This window comes from Gadus morhua, chromosome 6 (assembly GCF_902167405.1).
Source record: "Gadus morhua chromosome 6, gadMor3.0, whole genome shotgun sequence".
NCBI classification, from domain to species: domain Eukaryota; kingdom Metazoa; phylum Chordata; class Actinopteri; order Gadiformes; family Gadidae; genus Gadus; species Gadus morhua.
The window spans coordinates 22,033,226-22,048,225 of NC_044053.1; the positions used below are offsets into that span (position 1 = coordinate 22,033,226).

Sequence of the window (15,000 nt, forward strand, 5' to 3'; positions counted from 1 at the left end):
ATGGAATGCACTCTGATTAGCCTAGGACACAGCCAATCAGGCACAGTGAATCACCAGCTTTCAGGAGGGTATAGTTTGGTTAAATATCACAATTTGGTTAAGATATGACTGAGGCAATTATGCTATGAGGCTAACGACATGTGGTGGATATGGAGTCTCACACACACAGAGGCATCGCACATACAGACAATGTGTGACGTCCACCAATCAGAAGACAAAGCTCACCCAGGCAGGTGGCGGCCTGGCGGCCAAAGTGCACAGTGTCCAGGCACACTGTGCACTTGGCGGCCCGCATGTTGAGCCCCACGGAGAAGTGGTGGGGCGTGGCGTGGTGGCCCCGGTCCCGCTCGCGCTGGCTGTCCTTCATGCGACGGCTGTACTCTGAATAGATGCGGGGTAGGATTGGGGGAAGGGGGGGGGGGGGGGGGAGCGGAGCGGAGGGGGGGGGGGGGGTCAGAGGTCAGAGGTCAGGGAGGAACGAGTGACGGGTCATTTGGATGCGCTCCGGAAACGGGTCAGAAACGGGTACACCTCGAAGGGATTTCATTCCGGAGATTGTCGACGACAAATGGAGGATCAGTTATGAATTCAGGCTCATAAAAAGGAGGATCGATTCAGATGATCAGGAAGAGGCAAAAGCAAAAACATATCGTCGTAAATAAAGAAATAAAGAATGTTGCTGCTGCGGCACATAAAAGGTACTATCCAGTCAAAGGCACTCAAGCTATGAATGCCTGGGTGAAGGAACATTATGAAATATTAATAATGTTAGCATTAGATACCAATAATTAGTACTGTGTTACCGAGAAACGTAAAGCTCTTGCTTCTGCACGAATCGGTTTGAAAATGGGATAAGGGTAATTTTAGCTAGTAGGAACATTTCAGACTTTACTGTAGCAAAGCAACTCGGTGAGATTCCTATCGGTCCACCTTGAAATTACTTTCACACCATGAAACTTTTTGATCTCACTTTTCCAAATATAAACCACTTAAGGTGAAGAGTTTCGACTGGATGCTACGTTTTAAGGCATGACTCATGCAACCATTTGGTCGGTATAAAGAGTAGTAAGAGTTTGGCACATACACACAGATGTTAGTGTGTGATGGGGGGGTTGAAGGTGTGTGGTTTTTGCTGAGGTTTGGAGAGTTGGCGTTCATAGTAAACTGGTAGTTAAGAAAACAAAGCCCCCGCTTCAGATTTCTTAAGTCTGCACTGAAAACAAGGCGCTGCACTGGACCACAGCCGTCTCTGGCATTGTGTCTGCTGTTGCATTTGAGTGCAGAGCTTTTAAAATCCGGCCTTTCTTTTTCAAAAACGGCAACAGATGAGGTGCATAAGAGAGGATAGGTGGACGAGTAGCGGACCAAAGCACCAGCGGTTCGGACTTAGACTTACTTTCAAACGTGACCTTCCTTCTTTCTGAAAGTCGCGCGAAAGAGAGAGAGGTGAGAGTGAGTGAGAGAGAGAGATGGTGAGAGTCTTACAGCCGACCCGCGGCTGGGAGGGCATTTTCTCAATTGTGTGTGCATGTGTGTGTGTGTGTGTGTGTGTGTGTGTGTGTGTGTGTGTGTGTGTGTGTGTGTGTGTGTGTGTGTGTGTGTGTGTGTGTGTGTGCCCCCCCCCCACCCTGTCACGCCCCTCACCCTCAGGCGTGGCCGTCTCCTTGCGGCGGGCGGAGCTGGCGGGGGCCATGCTGCTCGGGCCCGGCTGGTGCTCAGGGGACTTCACCATGGAGGACATCACCATGTGGCGGGAGGAGGGCGGGGCCGCTGGGCCGCCGTGCTCCAGGGCCTTGTACTGCAGCGCTGCGCAGGGGGGAGGCGGTGTCTGATTGGTCAGTGGGCCTTGAGCTCGTCATGTTGGGCGTTAGTGACACGCCCTGTGGTGAGCGGTCTGTGTTATACACACTCATCCATCGTTTTTTGCTGTGAGGGAAACACTCACATGTTTGTTGCGAGCTCGACGATAAGGTTGCTTAATGGTTTTTTTTTAATTATTATTGCAATAATCATAGAGAAGCCAAACAATAATGTTTTGTGGCGGTTTTTTCACACTTTGATTTTCATTTCCATGACAAGCGGGCTGCTTGAAGGTGTTTTTAACAGATTTTCTCGACACAACACAAACACACACATCATAGCCTATTCGTTTTATATCATAGCCTACGGTCATATCTGATGGATTCGTTTCAGAGACATTTCATGTATTGTGGAGGGAATCGCTGCCCCAAGACACTCCACAGGGAAAAAGGGGATAGCAACCAAGGAAAACAGCCTTTTCCTCAAAGACACACGCTGAGAGAGGTTATTGACAATCCCTATTACCCGGTGCACCTGCTGCCTGATTGGCCATGGTGAGCCCCTGCCGGCCATGCGGCCACCAGCCAGTTTGCTAGCTACAAAGGCAGGCTGTGCCTTCCCCCTCGGGCAAGGATGGTGGCTACATAACGGTAAGCAGTTCAAAGAAATACTTTGAAGAGGGACACTGTAGAAAGGCAACATATTGTCTCTGCTTCCTGCCGTGTCTCACCCCTTTTCCCCTTGTCATCTACCAAGTAGTGATGGGCGATTATTATTATTTTTAATAATTTTTCTTTTTGAAAGAATCTTTTGTTCGATCCGGTACGTACGATTGGTATCTGGGGGTGGATCGCTCATTTTGTGGATTCGTTCTTGGATTTGCCAATGCGCATTACTTGTATCGTCCGGTACGTACGATCTATATCTGTGATTGGATGCTTCACCTCGTTCTTTTGTTCTCCAATTTCCGCATTCGCAAATGAACAATCCAACTCAAAGATCTGTTCATTTGAAGGATTGAGATCCAAAGGTCTGAATCTGAAAAAATATCAGAACTTCACATCATTAGTTCCCAGCCACCAGTGCACCCCTGAAGCCCTCACAAGTAAACCTACCCCGGTCCGGGAAGACCTTCAGTTGGATTTTTACCTTCCCTTTGCCCTCGGCATCTTAAACAAAACCTACTTTATTCAATAGTTTGTTTTTAACCCCCCACCTGTCCGTTGTTGTCTGTTTACACAACCCAGTAGACCTCGGTTCTGTCAAACGGCCACCATGTCTGGGTGGTTTCAGATGGACGGCGACAATCACCATGATCAGCAATGAAGAATGTTGTTTGACGTTCAATGTTCCCCCTATTTGTTATGTATGTGGTATACCCACATAATGAAGGCACTACCTTTTGTTGTATGCGTTTCCTGCTCTTTGTGTGCGCAGTGATTTATGTTCTCAGTTATGTAGATCCAGTAAAAACTATGTTGACTACAACTCCTGGTTTAGACATCCTTATTACGTTGTATTAATGAAGTTAGTACACAACAATTGGCAACGAGAATCGTGTTGTATCCCCGCGGTGCAATGCTCCATAAAACAGGTCGAATGTGTCTTTGATGGCCGTCAGAACCGCGTTGTTTACCCACCCGCATGGTGGCTGCGTTAATGGAAACGGTACAGAGTATCTGTGTGTGTGACATCGTATTTGTATTGTCATGTAATTTGTATTCTTGTCTTGTAAATGGAACTTCGAGTCCGGAATAAAGTATTCATTCATATCCTACGGAAGAAGTGACCGGATAAAAGTTTCACAGTGAAACAAGTGAAAATGAATATTGGACGGATGGATGGTTTTGACAGTACTTTAGAAGATTGGTCTGCTTATGTGGAAAGACTTGAACATTACTGTGTGGCAAATGACGTGGAGGACGAGAAGAAGGTTGCTGTGCTTTTGAGTCTGATGGGAGCTAAGACATACAATTTGCTACATAACCTCACAATACCGGATAAGCCATCTGAGAAAACGTTCCAACAGAATGTGGATTTGCTAAAATGCCAATTGAATCCGAAGCCACTAGTCATAGCCGAACATTTCCGATTCCATAAGAGAGATCAGTTAAAGATGGAGTCTATAGCTGAATAAATGGCGGAGCTGCGCAGATTGGCTGAACATTGTGAATTCGGGGCGGGACTTTTGGATGCACTCAGAGACAGGCTCGTATGCGGATTGGACAATGAGAGTACACAGAAAAGACTATTGACGAAGAGAGATCTAAGACTGGATACGGCATATGACATCGCCGTTTCAATGGAAACTGTTGCAAAAGACGCAATTCAATTGCAAACGAAAAATATGGGAGAATGCTCTGTGAATAAATTTCACACTAAACCGAAGGACAGAACACAGTCATGTATTCGGTGTGGGAAAAATTCACATGACCCAACTAAATGCTGGTTCAAAGATAAAGACTGTAGACAGTGCAACAAACCTGGACACATACAGAAAATGTGCAGGTCGAAGCAAAGTGATAATAAATCATACCAACGGAAAATAGGAAAGAGGGACAGAAATGTACATCAGGTCAGTGAAACTGATGTACTGATGTTAGGTGTGAAAACGGCCACGGCCAGATGGCCTAGTGTGAGTGCACCCGGAATAGGAACACTGAAACACCTGAAAGCACAGGTTGTTCTCAAGGAAAATGCAACACCGAAGTTCCACAAGGGTCGTCCTGTGCCCTACGCCATTCGCCCAAAGGTGGAGGCGGACTACAGCACTTGGAGGATCAAGGTATTCTTTCCAAAGTTGACTCGTGTAAATGGGCAACACCAATTGTGCCCATGGTCAAGAACACTGGTGCTGTACGCATCTGCGGTGACTTCAAGGTCACAGTCAGAGGCGGACAGAGTACACAGCTTCCTTACTTGAGTAAAAGTACAGATACCCCTTGCTAAATTTTACTCAAGTACAAGTAAAAGTACTACAGTCAGATGTCTACTTAAGTAAAAGTACTGAAGTACTTGTTTTTAAAAGTACTTGAGTATCAAGAGTACAAGAGTACATTTTCTAAATATTGCATTACTACTGCCACAGTGCTTACATTTATGTATAGAAACGTCCTACATGGAGTTATGACAAATGTTAATACCTTGGAGAATCTTTTTACCATGTTGCTTTAATTAACATTTCTCACTTGCCAACAAGGCAATAGCCCAATAGTATACAGTATAACAGTATACTCAAGAACATAAAAACAATTGCTCAGCTTACATAAATATGTAATATCAGAAAAGAATATTCAGCTAACAGTTGTATGTGTTTTTTCCTCAATCAAATCAACATTCTTCTCTGTCCTTATCAGTGGCGCCTGCACAATCCAATCACGTTTGAGAGGGAAACAACAAATTGAGGATTTCCGAGATTTTTTATTTTCTCCTTTTATTTTTTATTTTTTAGAATAAGTAACGTGTACTCACGGTTATGGATAGAAATGTAGCGGAGTAAAGAGTACAATATTTGCCTCTCAAATTTACTTAAGTAAAGTCATGAGTACTCCCAAAAAATAATACTCAAGTAAAGTACAGATCCCTCAAAATTGTGGAGAGCGTTTATCAAAGATAGACCTTGCTCAGGCATATTCACAGATGGAAATGGAGGGGTCTTCACGGCAGTATCTGACGATAAATACCCCAAAAGGCCAATACAACAGATTGGTCTTTGGTATATCTAGTGCCCCAGCGATATGGCAACGGGCCATGGACCAAGTACTCCAAGGGATATCGGGAACCCAATGCTATCTGGATGACAACATTGTCACTGGAGTTGATGATGAGACACACTTGACAAACCTACAAAGAGTTCTGTCGAGATTGGAGGAGAATGGATAGAGGGCCAACAAGGACAAATGTGAGTCTTCAAAGACTCAATTGAGTATTGTGGTCACATCATTGACAGACATGGACTCCACAAATCTCAGGACAAAATCGATGCTGTTCTGAGAGCACCAAAGGCGGAAAATGTGAGCCAGATGCGCTCATTCTTGGGCCTCATCAATTACTATCACACATTTCTGCCAAACCTCTCCACTGTGTTGCACCCCCTACACGGTTTCTTACAATTGGGCAAGAAATGGAAGTGGTCCAAAGACTGTGAACGAGCGTTTAAGACTGCTAAACAGCTCATCACATCAGAGTCTCCCTCTGCGCCTTGCCTGTGATGCTTCCCCGTATGGTATCGGCGCTGTGCTCTCACACAGAATGCCTGATGGGACGGAGCGGCCCATCGCTTTCGCGTCAAGATCTCTAAACGCTGCAGAATGCAACTATGCCCAAATTGACAGAGAAGGCTTGAGTTTAGTATGGGGGGTGAAGAAGTTGAACCAATATCTATACGGAAAGCATTTCACATTGATCACGGACCATCAACCCCTTGTGTCGATATTTAACCCCTCAAAAGTGTGTTCCAGCAATGGCAGCGGCACGCTTACAACGATGGGCTCTGTTTCTAGGTGCTCACACCTACACCATTGAATTTAAAGGGACAAAACAGCACGGAAACGCGGATGGACTCTCACGCCTCCCACACGAGCCACACCCGGTGGGGAACATGACTGATCCAGCTGACGCGTTCCACTTGACCCAACTGGAGTCACTTCCTGTCACAAGAGCTCAGATACAAAAGGAGACCAACAGAGATCCCTCAGTATCCAAGGTATATGAGTTGACGTTGAATGGATGGCCAATTCATGGCTACCCCCTGCTACCTGAGTACTCCACCCGTCGTGACCAGCTATCAGTGTGTCAAGGCTGTGTCATGTGGGGCTCACGTGTCATTGTGCCCCCCAAGCTGCGTTCCAGAGTGCTGGAGTCACTGCACGAAGGGCATCTCGGTGTAGTAAAGATGAAAAGCCTTGCTAGAAGCTACGTCTGGCGGCCTGGCATAGACAGCCAAATTGAAAGCCTCGCTAAGACCTGCAGTGGGTGCCAGCAGATACAGCGCCAGCCCCAGACAGCACCCCTCCACTCATGGGAGTGGCCCACTACTCCATGGTAACGTATTCACATTGACCATGCAGGACCCTTTATGGATCGGATGTTCCTCATTGTGGTGGATGCCCACTCAAAGTGGCCCGAAGTATTCAAAGTGAAAGAGGCCACATCTGCTCAAACTGTGGACATGCTGCGAACACTCTTCTCACACACGGGTTTGCCTCAACAACTGGTGAGTCAGAATCAGGAAGAATTGTGTCAAGCACATTACCTCAGCTCCTCAACATCCTGCAACAAATGGCTTAGCGGAGCGTTTTGTACAGTCTTTCAAACAGTCGATGAAAGCAAGTGGGAAGGAGGGAACGTTGTTACCACAAAAAGTGGCAAACTTCCTACTAGCTTATCGAAACACAGCACACGCTACAACGGGACAGACACCAGCGATGCTGTTCATGGGCAGGAACCTGAGATTGCATTTGGATTTGCTAAAGCCAGACATTCGCAAACATGTCAACAACTGAGAACCTTCAGTGTGGGACACCAAGTGCTTGCCAGAGACTATAGAGGTAAAAACCAGAAATGGCAGCTGGGAGAGATTCTGTCACAGACCGGACCACTGACGTACACCGTGCGTGTAGGGCCTGACATGGTCTGGCGCAGGCATGTTGACCAGCAACTGGAGGCAACGGCTCACAGTACAACGGCTAAGGAATCAATAACACGTGAAGATTTGGAGGAGGTTGAAACCCTATTAACCTTTATAATAAGGCTTGCATAGTTAAAGGAATGAACGAATAATGAAGAATCAAGCGGTTCAGAACTCTAGTCTTACTCTTCATGCGTGGCGATGCGTTTCATACACAAGAACGCCAAAGTTATTGTATTTTCATCAGTCGAAATTCCCACAACTTTGCTCCGTTAAGTCCACCCGTCGGAACAGTAATCAGGGCTGACATCCCCGCAGCCAGAGTGGAGTGGGGGCGGGCTCTTTTCTTCCATGTGGGTAACACGATCGCAAATGTTATTGTTCTCTCTGAAAGATTTTTTTTAAAATAAATGGAGTGAATCTGAATAGAGAGGGTAGGCTAGCTTGCTGTTGAAATAAATGGATTGGTTTCTACTAGATTACCATGTTGTGTGTTTCAACTGAAAGTTAGGGGTTAAAGGGCATATGTTGCCATTGACATGAGACCAATCTTAATGGGATGTTACCTTGAATACAACTACAGATTTCTTTGGGTGTGATCATTGTAGGGAAGAAAGTACACAACGCAACCAGAATTATAACCTAGGTCTAATTTTTTTTCGTTTTTAATGCTAAAATGTTACATATTATTCCTCTGACAAATGATGATCCAAATGGCCTCTAATCTGGTGACACTCACTTCTGCACCAATATGTCAGCTATCAGTCTGGCACTTTTACCAATCTAAAAGGGCGGACATGTCTGTAATCTTCTTCCTTTGTTGATAGAACTCAAGAATGACAACAAAATGAGCACCTGTTGCTGCGGTATTCTGGAAGAAGTGCAGACCTCAATAGCTACGGTACAGAATACCATAGCTATAGTACAGACCTCAATAGCTATGGTACAGACCACATAGCTACAGAACAGACCTCAATAGCTACGGTACAGACTACCATAGCTACGGTACAGACTACCATAGCTACGGTACAGACTACCATAGCTACGGTACAGACTACCATAGCTACGGTACAGACTACCATAGCTACGGTACAGACTACCATAGCTACAGTACAGAGGTCTCAGCGGCCGGCGGCCTCACCTTCCTCCCTGAGTGAGCGTAGCTCCGCCCTCATCTTCTGCATGGCGTCCTCCAGGTCGGAGGAGCGCGAGCGCTCCTTCTCCAGGGCCACCTTGATGTCGCTGTACTGGAGGGGCACTGGCTGGGCGGGGGGCCCGCTGGGCACCGGCCCCCCCCCCTGGGACTGGGACTGGGCCGCCATGGCAGCCAGGAGGTCCTCACGACGACGCCCGCCAAACAGACCCTGAGACACACGCACACACAAACGCACATGCACACACACACACACACACAAACGCACGTGCACACACACACACAAACGCACATGCACACACACACACACACACAGACACACACATAGACACTTGCGCGCACGCACACAGACCCATAGACACAGACACACACACACACACACACACACGCACACACGCATGCCCATACACACACACACACACACATACACACACACGCACACACACATACACACACACACACATACATACATATGCACACTCAATGCAATGAACAAAATATATATGAAATATACAATTTGTTACCACTTTCATATCATTCAATACCATTCTTTGGAGAACCGATTAAATAAATTGACCTCTCGCTAATTCAATCGAAAGGGACTACATTACGCTATTGAGGGGTATATTCAAAACTTCAATTATATACAGAAGGTAACAAGCTTAGATTCAGTTGGTATTCTGGCCTGCCACACAATCTGATCCACATTACAGACTTTTTCTTGCCCTGAAAATTGATTAAATATACCCCATTCTTTAGCCTCTCGAGTCGAGTCTAAGCACATCGTTTGACCATGTTTACATTTTTTCACAAACAACATAAATCCACCACTAAATTGTTATATTATGCCTCCTCCCTGTTGTTTTCAATGGAGTTGTCCGGCCGATGGCTGGATTGTCATTGGCTCATCTGCATTCTAAGGGCGGAGCTTAGCGACAGGTCAATTGTTGTTACATAGAACCATCTAGAAACACTATCAAAAATTAATAAAACCACAACCTATTAATTTATTCATTAGAGTGATGTGAAAAACGTATTGTCAAGCCTACCCTGATTAACACAGCGACCATAGCAGATGAGACGAATCATCACAAAACTGCAGGTTTCCTGTTTAACCTGTAACCTTTAACATTTAACCTCCTGTCCCTCCATGCTGACCTTCTTCTTCTTGGAGCCGCCGTGGTCCACGCGGGACTGCAGGAAGTCGATGAGCTTGGTCTGCTGCGTGATGGTGCCCTCCATCTTCACCTTCTCATGGGAGAACACGGCCTGCAGGTGGATCTAAGGGAACATCACTATGGCAGTTAATACCGTCTCCCCATGAACCTTCACCGTGACCTCACACACACTTATAGATACAGAGGAGAGAGAGAGAGAGAGAGAGAGAAAGAGAGAGAGAGAGAGAGAGAGAGAGAGAGAGAGAGAGAGAGGGAGCGGGGGAGAGGGAGAGAGAGAGAGAGAGAGAGAGAGAGAGAGATTGAGAGATTTAGAGATTTAGAGAGTTAGATTAGAGAGAGAGGGACAGATGAGAAAGAGAGAGTAAGATGAGAGAGAGAGAGAGAGAGAGAGAGACACACACACACGCAACAGAAAACACAAAAAGGTACTCCAGCAAAAGAGAAGGCTTCGTATGTGTTTGTGAATAATAATAATAATAATAATAATACATTTAATTTAGAGGCGCCTTTCAAGACACCCAAGGTCACCTTACAGAGCATATAGTCATCATTCAAAACTATGTAAAACAGACTAGGAATAAAAGGAAAACAGAGGTTAAACATGAAGAATAATAATAATTAATAACACTCAAAGACGCCTAAAGTGAAGGGGGGACCTCACTAACCACCACCAATATGTAGCACCCACTTGGGTGATGAATGTACAGTATAGTTTGTGTGTGGTTTGTGGTTTTATTTTTGTGTGTGTTTCTGTTGTTACATTGCAACAAGTACCCCATAGAGTTCCAACCCTTTAAACTCTTAAGGGTTGTCAGGGGTACTTGCACCTTTAAGCATATTAATTTAAATTTGAAAGGTATAATAGGATAATATAATATAATAGCATTACTGCATCTAGCGGGGGCTCAAACGAAACATAACAGAAGCCCTAGGGAAGTTGTGGCCTTCACCACCATTGCCGGTGAAAAGCTATCTGATGTGACTCATAAATCATGCTCACGGACAAGTTAATGCATTTAGTTGCATTGAGGTTATATTACGGCTGTAGATAATGTTTAGTAGTACATCTGTAGATAATATTATGTGGGGTAGTTTACAGCTGTACATAATGTTATCTGTTGGGTAGTTTACCGTTGAAGATAATGTTATTTGGGGTCGTTTACCGCTGTAGATAATGTTTTTTAGGGTAGTTTACAGCTGTAGATAATGTAATGTGGGGTAGCCCAGTGCTGTTATCCATGTTCAAACAATCCTACAAAAAGATACTTTATGAGCATATTGAACGTCGTTGTAATGTCATAACATTACCGTAAGAACTAAAGTGCAGTGATAGAAGCTAATGGAGAGGTTGAAATGGTTCTTGTTTTTCAGGGAAAGATATTGGATATTCAACAGATTTTCCCGCTCTGAATAATAGCGATGTGATGCAGGGAACTAAAGACTTGTGTGATTCCTGCAGCCTGTCTCACAGGACTCCGTGAAATTACCACGGACCCTTAACTCAAAATCCGTGGAATCCTCACGGAAACAAGCCAATTTCCGTGATATGGCCACAGATTTTGCTCCAATGCAAGTTAGATACACTCATTTTCCGTGGCACTCACACAGATCCCCGTCTCAACGACTGAGTCGACCACGGGTGCTTAACTCAAAATCCATTGTGGCTTCACGGGATCACTTAAATTGTCTGTGAAATGCCAACGGAATTTGCTCCAATGCAAGTGACACTCATATTCCGTGGCACACACACACAGATCCCTGTATCAACGACCAAGTCGACCACGGGCGCTTAACTCAAAGTCTGTGGTGGCCTCACGGAATCACTTAATTTGTCCGTGATATGCCTACCGAATTTGCTCCAATGCAAGTCATTGACACTCATATTTCATGCCAAACACACACAGATCCCCGTTTCAACGACCGAGTCAACCTGGTCTCACAGGGATCTGTAAAATGACCATATATATTTACAGCTCCATCCCACCAAAAATGGGGACCAGAAACGAACCTGTCTTATGCACGTTTACCTTACTGTTGGAGGTCACGCCCCTTTCCCGCCTTTTCAAGATAGCTAGAGATGCCAAGCACATTTCCTGTTTTTTGGACAAAACCTCTCAGAAGTGTTGCCTGCAAGACCCAGTGGATCAGCATTTGGTTGAAAGACAGTTTTTGAGATAGGAAGGTCCTACCGCCCTGAAACTTGACTACCTTATTTTATAACTGGGACCCCCACAGCGAACTTGGCCCTCTCTGACCCCGAAGGCAGGGAGGGGGTTTTGGGTTCGGGTTAGGGTTCGAGCTGGCTTTTTTCCAGAGACCCACAATTTTCACAGAGTAATCCCAAAATGCATCCTGGTTGAAGGTCTAATCTACAAGATTATATCTCTTGTCAACTAATTTAGATTAATTTCTAGCAACGGCTGGTTTCAAGGGCGCATTTGATGAATCCGTGTGAACCTTTCCTGTAGGGCTGGAGCCCCCCAGTTGATAATCGTATGCCTCCTTTGAGACCCTCTTTGATTTAAAAGAGATCCCAGGTCTATAGCTTACTTGTTAATGTCCTTGCCTCAGTCACCTATTGCATACCTTCCTTTAGGGCTTCGGCCTCCTAATTTATCATTGTAGTATGTTTGAATGCCCTCTTTCATACATATGACACCACCACCAACGGGACGTGGCAACAATTCTCCATATCCATATGGGGAGGGGGATGTGTGCTTGTGGACAGTAGGGGTACACTAGACATAAACAGGAAGCATGCTCAGTAGGAGGAATGACCTCTCACACATGATAACATATTTAATTGTTTCAAATAACCCTGCCTTGTTAAATCAATGAGCTTGGTGTTTTGCTTTCACTAATAGGTTATAAGCCTAGGCTCTGTCACTACAAAATCTGTCCATGTGCATCTCTCAGAGTGATGTAACACCTTACAGCAATTTAAAGAAAAAAACGAGTCAAGTTCAATACAAAAAAAACGTATTAATTAGAAGTTTAAACTGCGTAAAATGGAAAGATATTCCAAGGTGTCCTTCTATTTCCTAGCCAGCCGACCCTATTTTACGACCAAAACAACACAATTGATGGCAAATAAGTTGCTGCCCTAAACGTCAATAACGTGGTTTGGAGCAGAGATGTTGGAAATCATGAGTCGTTTACAAAGTGAACGGTGCATACATTCTGTACATTAATGTTCCTCATCAAAGCGTCCCACTCCTATCACAGGAATCTAGAATCAATATGTTCAAGGGTTTGTTCAGATTATTGTGTGTATAGCATGAACTATAACATGTATTAAATGCAGGCTATATTGGTGGATGTTGCAGAAATTAAAATAATAATACGAAAACTGTGGGAAGGGGGAGGTGGTGGGGCGGGGGGGGGGGGGGGGGGGGGGGGTGGAAGGGGGGCGGTTGATGGCAACCACCATAGGATTGTTGTTTTAATGAATCCAGCCCCCCCTTCTGAAATCGAAAATAATCTCCAGATTGAAATGCATTGGTTTAATATTGAACTAATTTAATATTAAAATATATATTATACATATATAAGTAAATATACAATTATTTAGTTATAATATTATAAGTACACCATGTTGCTATTATCGTTATAACAAGATCTGTATCTGACCATTGAAAATCCACTTCCACCAATCCAATCAACGAAGAGGGTTGTAACACCAACTAACACGATGTACTTTTTCTATGGGGAATGTGGTTCAGGTATAACCAGACGATATTTAAATATTTATAATATAAAAAACTAGACTATACGTAGGCCTACAGCATATCATACATTTGACATTTAGAGTTAGACTATTATATGTATAAGGTTATAGGCCGAATTCGGTTAAAAAGCAGCCTCTGTTGGCCCACAACTAGATCATAGACAACTGTCTCGTTATATGCTTTATAAGTTAATTATATTTAAATTATTATAACCATGTAGTCTTTATTTTCTTGGCGTTATCATTATGTCCTATCTCGTTAAATCGATATAAATTATTGTTATAACGAGATCTGTATCTGACCATTGACAATCCTCTCGGAAATTCAAATTCGTGAAATTCATATTGACGGTATGGCACTATGTCTCTATTCTCGCCCACCCATCTTGAATTGAATAGACCACTTTCGTTGCTTCGCGGAGGTCGGGTGGTCGCCGTATATAAAAAATAAATAAAAATATCTAAATATGTATGTATATATATATATATATATATATATATATATATATATATATATATATATATATATATATATAATTTATTTATTTATTTATTATATTTGGAGACCACCAGACCTCCTCGAAGCAACAAAATAAAGAAACATATAGGCCTATATATGTATAAATGTATGTGTATATATATATATAAATATAAATACACATACATATTTATAGATATTTATTTATTTCGTTAGAAATCAATATTTATTTATTTATCTATTGTACACGGAGACCACCAGACCTCGCCGAAGCAACGAAAAAGGTCTATTAAATTCAAGAGTGGTGCATGGGCGAGAATAGGGATATAGAGCCATACGTCAATATGAATTTCATTCATATATATACAGTATACATATATATATATATATATATATATATATATATATATGGTCATTTCACGGATCCCTGTGAGACCAGGTTGACTCTGTCGTTGAAACGGGGATCTGTGTGCGTGTGCCACGGAATATGAGTGTCATTAACTTGCATTTGAGCAAATTCCGTTGGCATATCACAGACAATTTAAGTGATTCCGTGAGGCCACCACGGGTTTTGAGTTAAGCTCACATGGTCGACGTTGAGACGGGGATCTGTGTGTGCCACGGAATATAAGTGTCCTTAACTTGTATTGGAGCAAATCCGTGGCCATATCACGGAAAATTGGTGTGTTTCCGTGAGGATTCCACGGATTTTGAGTTAGGCGTCCTTGGTCATCTCACGGATTCCTGTGAGATCAGGTTGGATTCCTGCTTGTCTAATATGTTTAGGGTTAGGGTTAACAGGGTTAAGAAGTGTGTATACCTGCCCAGGGGATAGTCGGGCTCCTCTCTATAGAGCCATCGTTATGTCAATATTTCTACACGATAGTCAAATTACAAAGTAACACTAAAGATTAGCCTGTATGAAATGCAATTAAACCCTAGCTGGCTCACGTTTCAAAACGTTCTAAATGGATTACAATAGCTGTTTAGTAGTAGGCCTATCTATATATCTAGCTTCAAAAAAGTTAAGAGCAG

At 43.8% G+C, this 15,000-nt stretch overlaps 1 protein-coding gene across 2 annotated transcripts in view; it reads right to left on the reverse strand.

The window, feature by feature from the left end:
- Positions 1-15,000, reverse strand: part of citb (citron rho-interacting serine/threonine kinase b) — a 63,242-nt gene that overhangs the window by 12,708 nt on the left and 35,534 nt on the right. For both annotated transcript variants that reach the window (XM_030358019.1, XM_030358018.1), the window contains exons 21-24: positions 9,741-9,863; positions 8,571-8,793; positions 1,645-1,806; positions 226-381 (exon numbers count right to left, since the gene is read on the reverse strand). In XM_030358019.1, the coding sequence (XP_030213879.1) occupies positions 226-381; positions 1,645-1,806; positions 8,571-8,793; positions 9,741-9,863 (664 nt within the window). The remainder of the gene's footprint in view (positions 1-225; positions 382-1,644; positions 1,807-8,570; positions 8,794-9,740; positions 9,864-15,000) is intronic.